This window comes from Muntiacus reevesi, chromosome 8 (assembly GCF_963930625.1).
Source record: "Muntiacus reevesi chromosome 8, mMunRee1.1, whole genome shotgun sequence".
NCBI classification, from domain to species: Eukaryota; Metazoa; Chordata; class Mammalia; order Artiodactyla; family Cervidae; genus Muntiacus; species Muntiacus reevesi.
Window position 1 is genome coordinate 76,732,710 of NC_089256.1, and position 15,405 is coordinate 76,748,114.

At 37.3% G+C, this 15,405-nt stretch overlaps 1 protein-coding gene across 1 annotated transcript in view; it reads left to right on the forward strand.

Annotated features, from left to right (window-relative positions):
* Positions 1 to 15,405, forward strand: part of ZBBX (zinc finger B-box domain containing) — a 112,446-nt gene that overhangs the window by 13,497 nt on the left and 83,544 nt on the right. Inside the window, exons 4-7 of the mRNA XM_065943030.1 lie at positions 115 to 205; positions 7,616 to 7,664; positions 8,543 to 8,652; positions 15,169 to 15,264. Coding sequence (XP_065799102.1) covers positions 115 to 205; positions 7,616 to 7,664; positions 8,543 to 8,652; positions 15,169 to 15,264 — 346 coding nt within the window. The remainder of the gene's footprint in view (positions 1 to 114; positions 206 to 7,615; positions 7,665 to 8,542; positions 8,653 to 15,168; positions 15,265 to 15,405) is intronic.

Sequence of the window (15,405 nt, forward strand, 5' to 3'; positions counted from 1 at the left end):
ACATGTTAACAACTGAATTTCCATTTCCTGAAACAGGGAAAATATATTTGTTTTCATTAAAAGGAGAAATGTATTTAGTAATTACATTTTGTCTTCCATTGATATATATTGAAGGTCAAGTGGATATCATTGGAAATCTGGACAAGTGGGCAAATTGGGTAATCAATCATACATGATGTCACAAAATAAAGGAAATGTTATTAAGGTAAGAAAACACTATTTGATTCTCAAGCAGTTTGCTAAGAATATATAAATTATTTTTTCAGATCTTGCCTTCCCTTCCATACTTAAGAACTGACAGTTCTTGTTTTTAAAAGCTTTGCATATTATTGGATTTTGAATTTTATTAAATTTTATGGGTTAATATGCAACTTTCACTATTCAGATATGTTTTTGTTTTTCATCTGCAAGTTGATTTTTAAAAATTCACCTTCAGTTGAATTTTTCTAGCTTCAGTTTCTCCTTTCAATTCAGTTCTGGTTTTCAAGTATGGGAAGTAGAACTACATAGTTCTGTATTAAAGTGAAAGTGAAGTTATTTGATATAACAGATGACAGACTTTTTCTGCCTTTTTATTATATCACATTTATTTAATGTGTTCATGTTCTGCTTGAATAATAATTATTCATAGGTTGTTGATTCCATGTGTGAAGATACCCAAGGGAAAACTGCTTTAAAATTTCCCAGCTATAGAATTTCTTTATCTTTACTGTGTATTATAAAATATAACATTACATTATATTTAAGGTTAAAAGCAAAGGAGTATCCTTATGTAATGAAAACTGCTTTGCTTCTGTATTCTTTAGTACAAGATCCGTGACTTTGTAAGTTTTAACTTATATAGCTTTTTCCTTTTTATATACCTATCATTAAACTTTCATTGGACCAGTTGGCATCTACAAATATCTTATTCGGCACTTCTAGCCTTTTTGGCTTTGAAAAGGCATTTTATTCTTTACTGTCTTTCTCTTACTGAGATATGTGACTTTAATTTTTGAGTTAAAAGTTTTATAATCCACTTTGCATTTTTCATTATCTTTCTGAGACATTGTTCCAGGCTTTAGATGTTGTTGTAAATATATTAAAAGTGCTGACTCTTTGTGATTATTGATTTATTTATTCAATAGCATTTATTAAGTTCCTTCTTTGTCTCATAGCGAATTGTCCTTGTTCTCAAGGAGATCCTTACATGATGTAGAAGACAAGGCACATATGAATATATCTATAAGAAAAGTTGCTATGTAATTTTTGCCATTTAGTGTATGAATCATTTGCACTTGGGAAATAATAGTTTACCTCTAAAATATTTGAGAGTGTGCTAGATATACTTGTTAGGAAATTGATGAATAAGTCATAATGCCAGTTCCCATAAACCTCATAATTGAGTAGGAGTCACCCTCCTACTCATGGGGTGTGAGTGGGGAGCATGGGGTGGGTGGGGAGGCACAGAGGTGGGAGATAAAGCAAGATTGGACAGGATGGGAGGAGGACTGAAAACCAGACTCAGGACTCTTGACTTTTTTCACTGGGTGAATGGAATTCCCTAAGAGTTTTGAAGGCAAGTTTAAGGTAATGATGTGTATTGGCTGATCTTCTCAACATCCAGTGCATTTGGAGTTTGTAAGTGGAGTATCAGTTCAGTTCAGTCGCTCAGTCATGTCCGACTCTTTGCGACCCCATGAATCGCAGCACGCCAGGCCTCCCTGTCCATCACCAACTCCTGGAGTTTACTCAAACTCATGCCCATCGAGTCGGTGATGCCATCCAGCCATCTCATCCTCTGTCGTCCCCTTCTCCTCCTGCCCCCAATCCCTCCCAGCATCAAGGTCTTTTCCAATGAGTCAACTCCTCGCATGAGGTGGCCAAAGTATTGGAGTTTCAGCCTCAGCATCAGTCCTTCCAAGGAACACCCAGGACTGATCTCCTTTAGGATGGACTGGTTGGATCTCCTTGCAGTCCAAGGGACTCTCAAGAGGCTTCTCCAACACCACAGTTCAAAAGCATCAATTCTTCGGTGCTCAGCTTTCTTCACAGTCCAACTCTCACATCTGTACATGACCACTGGAAAAACCATAGCCTTGACTAGATGGACCTTTAGAGCAAGTGATATTCACATTCTTTTTGATCATGTACCATATCAATAAAGAATTCATTTTGAGAATGAACTTTCTATCCACAATTTTTTATTTGCTTATAGATATAATTTATTTATATGCATACTAATTTACTAATATGTGCATTGTAAAACAAAATATGGAAGTTAATCAAGGATGATATAAATATGAAGAGATGTTTCTTTTTCTCTCCTTGGGCTTCTCCTGAGCTCTCTCAGGCATGCACGTATGCTACTTTTGAGGCCACTGGTACAGAAGCAGAGAGACTACTTACAAGACTCTTAAAAGGTCAGATGAGAAGAGTTTGAATTAGAATGTAGTGGAAGAAATATAAAGGAAACATGGAACCAAACACAGTGAGAAAGGAAAGGAGGAAGTAAAATATATAAGTGATATTCCAGGATGAATTGCCTAAAAGATAGAATAAATAAAGGAGCTGGAGAAAAACTTCTGGTGTTTAGATTTAGACTTCTTCCTTTCTTCCCTCTCTTTCTTTTCCCAGACCTATTGAGGTATGATTGGCTAATAAAATTATAAGATATTTAAAGAATACAACGTGATGGTTTGATATACATATACATTGTGAATGGATTTCCCCCATTGAGTTAATTAACATATCCTCATTTGCTTTAACTTTTATAAGAACATTTAAGTTCTACTCGTAACAAATTTCAAAGACTTGGGATTTTGTTTGCACTCTAATATGCTGGCTGGAGCTGAGAGAGTAAATGTGCACCCTAAGAATTTGTAAAAAAGGAGAAGAAAGGTGTGAAGGATAAAGGGCAGGTATGAAGGATAGAGCTCAGAAAATATGGAGGCAAAGAAAACTTTAATATTTGCTCACTACCTGTTTTATACCAACCAACAGTGCTTTTCCTGTTTTATCTCTTTAAGTGCTTGTATCACTCTTAAGAGACAGTTGCTCTTTTTTACAGTTCCACAGATGAAGTAATTTAACACCAAAAAAGTTGAATAACTTGCTCATGTCAAAGGTCAGGGCCAAGATTTGGAATGCAGGTTTTCTGCTGAAGTTCTAAGATAGTTCAGCTTACTTCTAAGATAATTTGCCAGCCCTCTAGCGAAAGGAGCCTGAGAAGAGAAAGAATGGGAGAAATAGAGTCAAAGGAATGTAATTTCATAGGAGATAAAAGTCAAAGAGAACATCTTTAGAAAAAAATGGAGAAGTCAACCTTGACTGATGTATTTGTAATGAAAAAGTTGAGTATAGTTTTAGATCGATGTTTTTCAGCTGGGGGCCATTTTGTCCCCCAGGGGATACTTGGCAATCTCTGGACACATATTTTGCTATCCCCACTGAGAGGGATATTTTTGGCTAATGGTAGTGGCTACAAGTCGGGAGTACTGCTGAACATTAGACAGTGAGCTGGGCAGCCCTCATAACAGAGAATTATTTGGCCTAAAACAGTGGTACCAAGGTCACAGAATCCTGTGCTACACAATATAGATTGAAGTCCTGACTCATCTAATTAGTTTTGTGATTTTAGACAAAAATTTAACCTTTTCAGACAAAAATCTAACCTGTGACCTTTCTTGGTCTTATGTTACCATGTTTGTAAACATGCATAACAGTACTTGCTGACTACTTCACAGAGTTTCGAGCAGTGCATGAGATAATATGTGTGAAACCAATTGTAACATGAACTGAAAATCATGTTAAAATGGTTATTTACAGAGAGTGAGAATTTTTAAAAACAATACATTTAATTTGATGGTTGGGTTGTCATCAGATGTAAGAATTTATTTCAAGTTGTTGAAAAAGAAAGGCAGGTGGCAATAAGTAAAGGCTAATACCTTATTATGTGGGAAATGATGTGAGCAAGTTTGTAACTGAGGGGTATGTTGACTAGTGGAGGAAACGCTGAAGATTAAATGACTGAGGCACCAGTTGCTCGGGGCTTTGAAAAGGTGGCTCCTTGAGGAGGGCTTGACCAAGGGAAGGAAGGCGCATTTCCTTGAGACAGGAAAGATGGAAAACAGGTGACAGTGAAGGTACATTTTTAGAGGTTGCTTTTGACAAGCAGTGAGGCAGGAAGCTGTGGAAAAATCTTTTCTAGGGAAACCTCAACTTTCTTAGTACATTTGAAGGCAAGATCAGCTGTTCACATTAAGGAAGGGAAATGGGGGTGAATTTGAGTTTTTGGGACTGGAGAAGATCTGGAGCTGCCACTGTGGGAATCACGTTTGAGGTTTATTGGAGATGAGCAAATAGGTTGCTGAAGATCCATAGGAGCCCAGTAGGCTTGCTCAGGCTGGATTTGTAGAGGACCCAGTAGCTAATGGGGCTTCCCTGGTGGCTAAGACGGTGAAGAATCTGCCACCTGTGTGGGAGATCCAGGTTCAATCCCTGAGTCAGGAAGATCCCCTGGAGAAGGGAAGGGCCACCCACTCCAGCATTCTTGCCTAGAGAATTCCATGGACAGAGGAGCCTGACAGGCTACAGTCTAAGGGGTCACAAAGAGTTGGATACAACTGAGCAACTAACACTTTTGGTTGCTATTATTTCATCACAGTGGTAGGTAGTTTGGGATGTCTAAAAGGAAGGAGGTAAGGAGATTGTGGTTAGCACTCAAAGAAACTCTGAATTTGGGGTTTTGAAGGTGTGGCCATTCAGCTTGCTGCTTAGGTCCCAGGTTTGGTCATAATGGTCAGGGGGTGCTGAAGAGGCACTTTAGATATGCATAGCAGCCAGCCTGTAGGATTTTCAGCATCAGGATGTTAGGAGAACACAGACATTGAGCCTCCAAGACCATCACCTTAGAGAAGTGATGAGAGCAATACTGAGCAGACGGCTGAGGATCAGGTGGGAGGATTCTGGGCCCTGGGAAAGGCAGTGAGTGGATGGTGGGAGCTTCAGTAGAGGCAACTCGGCTGAATGATGAGAGCAGAACAGTGTTCTGGAAGCAGCACTGAGGAGCAAACAGGGAGAACATTTTCCTTCTCTCCGGGTGAGTGCAAGGGAATAGAAATGTAGCTAGTCCCTCTGGAGAGTCCTGTGGGGAAGGTTGTGTGTGAGAAAGATGGGGCCAGTTACTGTGAACTTTTGGAAGAGATAGGTTAAGGAAAGGTTTAAGGCGTAATACAGTTAAATGACTATTTAAAAAGGGTTTTATGGAAGGGTGGGGCAGCCTGGATGGAAGGAAAAGTAGTGGAGAATGGCAAAGGTTAAGTAGCTAACTGGATTAAGAATGAGACTTTTGGAAAAAGTGGCTTGTGGAAGGAGCGTGGGCCCAGCATGGCAGTTTAGGACATTAGTGGCAGTTTGGAAGCTTTTGTGAATGCTAGGGAGGCCGATGAAGACAACATAGCCTGACCCCAATGGCCCAGATGATATGTCTGAGCCTCTAAGTTGTCCTGGCCCCTGATGAGACCCCCTTTAGCATCTCCTGGTGGAGGCATAAGTTGGCTAATGAGGTATATAGCTTCAGTATATTGAATTCCTGTTTTATGCATACAAACATAGGCATATCCATATATATATAATATATGTATGTATATATGTGTGTGTATATGTGTTCTCAGTCATGTGAGCATTGAGTCCTGTGAGCATATAGCCCACCAGGCTCCTCTCTCCATGGAATTTTCATGCAAGAATACTGAAGTGGGTTGCCATTTACTACTCCAGGGGATCTTCCTGACCCAGGGATTGAACCCATGTCTCTTGTACCTCCTGCAATGGCAGGCAGATTTCCACTTTGCTACCTGGTAAGCTTTTGGACTGCAAGGAGATCCAACCAGTCCATCCTAAAGGAGATCAGTCCTGGGTGTTCATTGGAAGGACTGATGTTGAAGCTGAAACTTCAATATTTTGGCCACCGCATGCGAAGAGTTGACTCATTGGAAAAGACCCTAATGCTGGGAAGGATTGGGGGCATGAGGAGAAGGGGACGACAGAGGATGAGATGGCTGGATGGCATCACCGACTCGATGGACATGGGTTTGGGTAGACTCTGGGAGTTGGTGATGGACAGGGAGGCCTGGCATGCTGCGATTCATGGGGTCGCAAAGAGTCGGACACGACTGAGCGACTGAACTGAACTGAAGCTTTTGGAGTAGGGTTGGATTAGGGATACACACACACACACACACACATACACACACACACACACACGCACAAACACCAACCCTACTCCACCCCCATCTTTTTCCCTAACAGATAAAAATCAGACTTAGGAGGAAATTGTTTGCCTAAAAACAGCAAGCTAGTAGTTTATTCATTGAAACATTGTATGCAGTTTGATTCATTTGAAGTAAATATGGCTGTATTCACAGAGCTGAAAAATATTCACAATAACAAGAACAAGCTACAATATGTCCCTAATAATGGGTTCATTCTGCCTTAGTATGTCCATTCTGCCCAGGTAGCCTATAACCACGTGTTTCAATTCAAATGTATCATTAAGGTAATAATATTGGAAAATTTGGTTATGAAAAATGGGATTAAATTACCTGTAACTTGTATAACACTGCCAGTTTACAAATAAAAGTGTTATTCACATAAAAAATGACTATTTCAATTCTATTTTCTAGTCTGCTGTGTTTGGTACATAGCATCTGAGCAGCTCCTTAAAGAATGTGAGAAAACAAACGCTCTTTTGAAGCAAACCCACTAGATTTACTGAGAATAATTAGGTCTAAATTTTCAAAGATGACTGCACTGGTACAAGCTATAGACATAGAGGCAACCATTGTTCTCATATTCTCATGTGCAAATTGGGCAATTGAGCATGGAAATTGAAAATTGAAAATAAGGCATGAATTGACAGTGTGTGTGTGTAAGTGTGCATCATGCTCTGTGAATGTCTGTGTACTTCAGATGTTGGTTTTAATAAGACCAATGCAGGTACTTGGAATCAGCAAGTCTGTTTCATTTCTTAAAATCTGAAGATCCAAGGATTTTAGGCAATTATTTATTTGAAATACCTAGCCATAATTCTTACGTACTCAATTTTTTTGGCTACACCTTGGGAAAGTCCGGGATAACAAATAATATATTTGAAAAAGGCTATGTCTATGATGCTTAAATGATTTTCTAAATTGGGCAAATACAGATAATAATGTTAGCTTTTTACAGTTTTGTGAGCAGAATAGCTCAGTCAGAATTCAGTTTAGATTCAGTCTACACAAATATTAGACTTTGTGTGTTTCAGAAAGATTAGACATGGAAAAGGTATACTGAGCCTTTATAATATTTAAAAGCTAGTGCTTTCCTAAAATCATTTCATAGAGATGTGTAACTTTTGTTTAAAGATAATTTATGACATTTTTTCTGAAAGTTGGTTTATATATGTTTCTAAAATATATTTTCCATTTGTGAATTTTCTCTTGATTTAATTAAAAGCTCTATATTTGAAGTAAAGATATTATTTGAAAATGTTTGTTTTGTTCAAGATGCAGCAAAATGTTATGGCTTTATAGTATTTTTGTTAGTCACTTAAACTTTGAGTCATATCTGAAAAATAGTATCTATTTTGTTAATACAGTTTTCTGCTGGAAAAGTGAAATTAAAATTACTGAAGGAGCAACTTCAAGGTAAACAGTTTACACTGTATTATTAGGTATTGTAGATATAATTATTTTTTTAACCTTTGAATTACATAGAAAATTGAAGTTCTAAGACTATTCATGCATGACTCTAAACCCAAAAATATTGACTCTTTTTCTGTGATATTTGCAATATATTTTTTCTGTGTTTTGGGGAAGGGCACTTATTTTATATAAAATATCAACTTAGGATATGACTATAATAATAGTATTTTTGAAAGATGAGGACTTACATAGCATTGCTCCTTAAACTTCATTAATATAATATCTTAAACAGGAAGAAAATTCTAGCAGTATAAAATTATAAATTGACATTTGACTCTAGGAAATTAAAAGAACATTGAAATTTGTTTTTTAAAAAGAATTTAAAAGTAGCAAAATCAAATTTTGAATTTATGGTAATTCTAAAAGAAATGAGATTTATAATATAGAGGATAAATGTTTAATTTGAATAATTAAGATAATTTGATAGACTATGTTCTAGAAATACATATAACATTTATCATAGAAGTTGTTCTGTATTGGTTTCAGTTTCATCCAGAGATGGGACAGAACTCTCTAAGAATTCTATCCAAAGTACAGTTTTTAACATTCTGTAATTTTATGTGTCTAGTTCAATTGAGCTTACAGCAGAATGTATATGGGTGGATGTGTGTGGCCCCGTGGTCACAGGGGTTGGGAGGGATACTGTGGGCCCCCCAGTCTACTGGGAAGATTAGACTTGGCTACATGCCATTCTTACTGGGCACCTGATATGTATACACTATTTGAGAATATAGAAATGTGCATAATTTCCTTATTTTATCAGTCAGAAAACTGAACGTTGTATTTTAATGTGATTGGTCTTTCTTTGTTTTTCCTTTCAGGACCAGTGAAACAACCGCTAAATTATAAAATGGCAAATTCTTCTGAAAGTAACAAACCCAAGATAAAAGGGAAGGTTTGCGGGCAGTGTGAGAAGAAAGCTGCTCTGCTGGTACGTACACTGGGGTCAAATCTTGGAGCAGAATCTCACATGGGTTCATACACTTGTCCCGACTTAACCTGCTTTGGTAGCCACGCACTTTTCCTTCATGACCCTTGCTAGGAGTGAATTGTGCAGGCTGCTGGCAAAGACCAGTGCTAAATGATGCACTGAATCTCAACTTCCCATTCCTGTTTAAGAACATGACCTAACTCTAGTCCTCTCTGCCTTGAATCATGCCTATCAGCAAAAAATTATGCCGCAGTATTTCCCAAACCAAAGAAGAAATTCTTCTTTGATCCCCAGATCTCTTCTTGCATCCCTTTCAGTAACACTCCTGAAGAGTTGTCTGCACTTACTATCATTGTAGTCTCTCCTCCCATCCTCTCTTTTTTAAAAATTGAGTTATAATTTACCTACTGTGAAATGGGCAGATCTTAAATGTATATGTTCCCATCGAGAAAATATAGTACCCCAGAAGATTCCCTTGTACCTTTTCCAATTCATTCCCTTTACAAAACCAACTACAATTTGGATTTTTAGCAGCATACCTTTAGTGGTGCTAAACTTATTCTTGGAATTTATAAAAATGGAATGACACGGTATATTTTTTCTGTGTAAGGCTTTGCTGTCTTTTTGTATTCTTGACCCCTGAGTTTGGAGTGCCACAGGGCTTAATTCTCAGCCTCTTCTGTAGTCTGCTTATGTGGTTCTTTAGTCACTAAGTCACATCTGACTCTCTAGCAACCTAGTCCATGGGACTTTCCAAGGTAGAATATTACAACAGGTTGCCTTTCCTTCTCCAGGGGATCTTTCTGACCCAGAGATCGAACTTGTGTCTTCTGCATTGACAGCCAGATTCTTTACCATGAGCCAGCAGGGAAGCCAGTCTATTTGTACTTACTGTTTGAATAGTTTCATCTCCTCTCTTGGCTTTAAAGATCATCTCTATTTTGATGGTTTCCAAACTTATGAACACATCTCTAATTAATATTTCCCCCCTGAACTTTCAACTCAGACTCCCAGTCAACACTTCTACTTGGATGACTAACAAAAATCACTGATTTAACATGTTCAAAATTCAACTCTTCAGATCTCCCCAACAATTTTTTTCCTTACCAAGGTCTCATGTCAATAAAGGTCAATTCAAATTACAGCCCTTTATAAAACAGGAACAGCTGAGTTGTACTCTCTAGTTCTGTGAAGCTGCCTCATTCATCAGTACAACATTTATCCCTCTTTAGTGTATGTTTATTTTCTGTTTACCTACGATGTAAACTTCATGAGTGTACGGACTTTAGCTTTCTTCACTGCTCTGTGCCTGCCACCTAGAATTATGCCTGCAGTTTAATAGGTACTCAGCACATACTTGTTGAATGTGTTTATTTCTTTAGGGCTTCCCCAGTGGCTCAAAGGGTGAAGAATCTGCTTGTAATTCAGAAGACATAGGAGATGTGAGTTCAGTTCCTGGGTTGGAAAGATCCCCTGGAGGAGGAAATGGCAATACATTCCAGTATTTTTGCTTGAAAAATTCCACGGACAGTGGAGCCTGGCGGGCTATAGTCCATGGGCCCGCAAAGAGTTGGACAGGATTAGTTACTAAGCCCAACACACAAGCACACACATTTCTTTAAAATGTTTCTGTTGTTGAAAACGTTGTTATCATCGAAGCTAACTGAAGGAAAGATATCCAATAACTTTTGCAATTAAAATATCACACACTTTGGAAGCAGGTTTTTCTCCAAAGAATATGATGGTTATAACTAATATTTGTGGGTTAGTATAAGTAATATTTACTATAATTTCAGAGAATTTAGCTGTAATCACTTCTGATTTAAGATTGTCTTACTGGCCTTATTTCATGGCAATTTTAACTGAACTGAGAGATTTAGAATTCTTTCTAGTAAAGAGCTAATAATACTAAATGTAAAACCCTGGCTCTTGGTATAATGCTGTTACTATTATATAATACTTCTTTTCTTCTTACTGATGTAATGGTGGACTATAATTTGAGGAATTTTTGCAAGTTATACTTACCCAGAAATGTTTAGAAAATATAAACAAGTGCTAATATTCCTGAAGCTTGAAGTATGAAAGCTAAAACGGACTTAAGGGCAGAACTGAATTGTTGGAATCCACTGTTTATGATCTGAAAATCATTTGGCATAGGAACTATGAGTCAATATTTCTTGTGACTCCTTTTCTATGTTGAACACTGTATAAAGGCCATGGAATTTGAAAAAAAAATGGCACATGTAGATAAGACTTGACTAGGAAATAAAGGATCTGTTTTTCCAGGGAGAAGGAAAAGCAAGCCAAGGACATTCCAGTGTAAATGGCACCTGCTTTGGCTGGAAAGCAGATGAGAGTGACAGTGTACAGTGATGACAAAACTGATCTGCCTGAAAACTGTTGTAAATAGAAGCCAGGATTTAGGCTCTAACTTAAGAAAGGATATTGTTTGATTTTAAATGAAATTAACATCCCATCATGCTTTTAAAGCACAATGTTTTTTTTTTTTTTTAATATTATTTTATTAGTTGGAGGCCAATCACTTCACATCATTTCAGTGGGTTTTGTCATACATTGACATGAATCAGCCATATAGTTACACGTATTCCCCATCCCGATCCCCGCTCCCACCTCCCTCTCCACCCGACTCCTCAGGGTCCTCCCAGTGCACCAGGCCCGAGCACTTGACTCATGCATCCCACCTGGGCTGGTGGTCTGTTTCACCATAGATAATATACATGCTGTTCTTTCAAAACATCCCACCCTCACGTTCTCCCCCAGAGTTCAAAAGTCTGTTCTGTACTTCTGTGTCTCTTTTTCTGTTTTGCATATAGGATTATCGTTATTTTTTTAAATTTCAAGCTTGGCAAATGTAATGAACTCTGTAGTGTTGAATTCTAAGGTTACCTTGTGTTCTTGGCTTCCATCATTCTAGATCGTCATGCTGATTGGATAATCAGAACCAACCTCTCTATATCTTATGGCATGACCTTCATCAGGGAAGATTGTATAGGGATGGGAGGTAGGGATTAAGAGCTTGCCTTTTGGAGGTTGGCATTTCAACTTTACCTGTTGTTAGCTCTGTGACCTTTAGCAAATGACTTAATTCTTTTATATTTCTCTTTTCTCATTTGTAAAATGGGATAAAATGGATAACAGTAGTCTAGACCTCAGAGTTATTGAAGATAATGGTTAATGCATGTGAAGTATTTTAACATCGTGCCTAGCACATTAAGAGGAGGTAGTAAATTGCATGCCTTTTTTGTTGGCACATTTTATATATGTTGTCTTCATATATATTGGTGGTAAAAATAAACCCTTCAATTTGCAAATTTCTTATTTTGAAAAGAAATTCCAGAGGCTTTTGGCTGTTTCTTTATGGCAAAAGGGAAATGGGTAGTTGAAAAGTACTTATTAATTTGGCAAATGTGGATAATTTAATTAAACTCAGATGGATTCTAAAGTCTTAGAATAACTGACCCAGCCTTGATCAAATTAAAAAGCTATATGCTAGAACTGCACTTAGGTATTCCATCATTGACAAATCATCTGTGGTGGAATGAAGCCCTTATCTGTGTTTTTAGTATGTTCCTGCTAGATATACAAATTGCCTAAAAAGATTTTCTAGTTGTTGGTCATTTTCCCCCAATTTAAATCCAAATATGCTTGTATAACAAAATATATAAGCTTGTCCTGTGACTCCAGCTTTGATCTTCCAGTACAATATCCCTTTGGTAACTTTCATTAAAAATCTATTGTTAGCAAATATTTGGCCTAAAATTAATTATATGCTGAAGGATTTCCTTGTGGCTCAGACGGTAAAGAGTCTGCCTGCAATGCAGGAGACCCAGGTTTGAGCCCTGAGTTTGGAAGATCCCCGGAGAAGGAAATGACAACCCACTCCAGTATTCTTGCCTGGAAAATCCCATGGATGGAGGAGCCTGGCAGGCTACAGTCTGTGGGGTCGCAAAGAATTGGACACACTTTCACTATATGCTCAGACTGACACTCAGTCTCTATATTACATTGTAGAAATGGTGCCCAATATTTATGAGACATTCATTAAAATATCAACTGGTATGTTGTAGAATACATTTTGAAACCTACATTAATACAATACTATTTCCATATGTGTATGTAAAATTATAGCTTTTAATTTTGTACTTAAAAATTATGGATTTAGTTGTTTGTATCTTCGTTTATTTGAGACTATAGCTCTTGAAACAAGAGTTGGCAGGCTATAACTATTTCCTGTACTGGGGATAGTACTTATTGTTCTTCCACTAAAATTATAAATCCAATTTTGGGTAGCTATAATCACCCTTGACAAATGCATTTGAATTTTGATAAATACTAGACCATGCCATCATTTGACATATTGGACTTATTTTATTGCAGATTTTATCAAGGTTTTCCCATAAATGATTAGTATTGCAATCAATGGTTAATGATTACTTATTAGTAATGTGGGTATGGGTAAGAGTTTAAGCTTTGAGTCAGGCCCTGGGGTTGAAACCCTGTCTCCATTAGCTGTACGATTGGACAAATTCTCAATCATTATGTTCCTTTGTTGCCTCATCTTCACAATGGAGGTATGATGGTCATGCCAACCGTATGGGGTTCTTGTTAGAATTAAATGAGATGGAACACATGAAACCGTTAGAACAATGAGTAAGGGCTTTCCGAATGCTGTGAATATTGTTATTTGATTCGACTTTTCCTTTTTAGTTTCATTTTAGTTACATAAAGTTAGTTACTCTTTTAACATTTTTGGGGGTAGTTTTCTTAATCATTTCATGTGTAATAAACATGGCTACATTATTGTAGGTAACTGCATCATCATATGGGAATTTGCAATACAATTTTAAAAAATTGATGGACTCCTTTTGAGTTTTGTTTTATTTATTTTTCATTGAGGTATACTTGATTTACAATGTTGTGTTAGTTTCAGACATACGGCAAAGTGATTTAGTTAAATATATATATGTATATATATATGTACATTTAGTTATGTATGTGTGTGTATATATATGTACATTTAGTTATGTGTGTGTGTATATATATTTTTTCAGATTCTTTCCCTTTATAGGTTATTAAAAATATTGAGTATAGTTCTCTGTCTATACAGTAGGTCCTTGTTGTTTATCTGTTTTATATATGGCAGTGTGTATCTGTTAGTCCCAAGCTCCTAATTTAACCTCTCACCTTCCCCTAAGTTTAGTCTACTTTTTTTCATCCTACACACTCTAATACGCACTGTGTGGTCTGCATCCAACAGCTGGTGGACATCACCTGGGAGCTCGTTAGAACGCAGGATCTCAGTCCCATTCAGACCTCCCAAACCAGAGTGTGCACTGTAGCTAAATCCCAGGAGATGCATATGCATGTGCAGTTTGAGAAGCGTCACCGCTGCATTGCACATCAGGCTACCACTGAACTGGACGAGGCAGAAGGCCCTGGTCCGTCACTCCCCAGCCTGCTCCAGCTGCTTTATGCTTATTGTACCCTGATACAATGAGAGAAGAAGGATGGGAGAAGACTGGTGGGCATCCTAAAGGGGGAGGAAATGAAGGAAAGTGAAGGGAGTGTGAGTTCCTTGACACAGGCTTCCTGACTATCTCCAAGCCTCATGCTTTCTTATTTGTGCTATCAGTTATTCTCAACCTAGACCAAACTCAAGGAAATGAGGGCTATTGGCCATTTGCACTATTTTTTAATCATACTGTAAGAGGTGTTGGGGTGCCTGTACATCTACACAGTAGTAATTACTCTTGCAGTAAAAATTTCATTTTCTTTCTTCACTTTCACTCTTGCTCAGCACCATCATAGGTAGAAGTATATCACATTTTCTGACTTGTCCACAAATTTTTAAAAATTACATTTTAAGAGCATATAGCATTTGCTAGATAAATACACATTTGTGCATAATCATTTCATCAGGCATAAGCATTGCTGACATGTTTTTTCTTATACTTTTTTTTTTTCCTTTGAGGAATCTTCTAAGTATGCTTTTAAAAATCACATTTTGAGAATCACCAGTGAAGCAGTGCCATTCAAAGAAGTCTGTGGGGATTTTTGGAGACAAATGATATACGCATCCTTTGAAACAAATTATGTCAAGTAAATCCATACAGAAAGATAAAAGAGCTCATAATGAAGTAGTTTTGACCCAGAGATAACACTGTTAATTTTAACCAGGTTAAGAAATTTGATCTGAGGTTGCTGGGTTTTTTTTTTTAGTGATTTATTAAAAAGTTTTACATACATACATGCAACTAGCACTGAAGCCTGCTTGCAGCTGTTATATTTATTTTGTCATGAGAATAGTTAAGGGTTTTCAAGTTAAGTTTTCTGAGTTACATCTTAACTGGCACAAATGTTGTTCTGTTTCCTTGGGCTTCTCAATTTCTTGGTGTGTAATTGGAGAAATAAAGATGAGAGCAATGAGTTCTTTATGCATATGTTTTCTCAAAGTCATATTTGATGAGACTGTATGATTTTTCAATATCTTTTAAGGTATGCCTTGAATGTGGAGAAGATTATTGCTCAGGATGCTTTGCTAAAATCCACCAGAAGGGGGCACTGAAACTCCACAGAACAACTCTTCTGCAGGTATGACATCTTAAAATGCTCTACTTGTAGTGTATTTATAAAATGTTTCAACAGGAAGACATACAAGACCTGTTTAATTATCTAGAATTTAGGACGATTTGCATTAATTTCTAAAATTCTATTATGTACAGTCTTTGCATG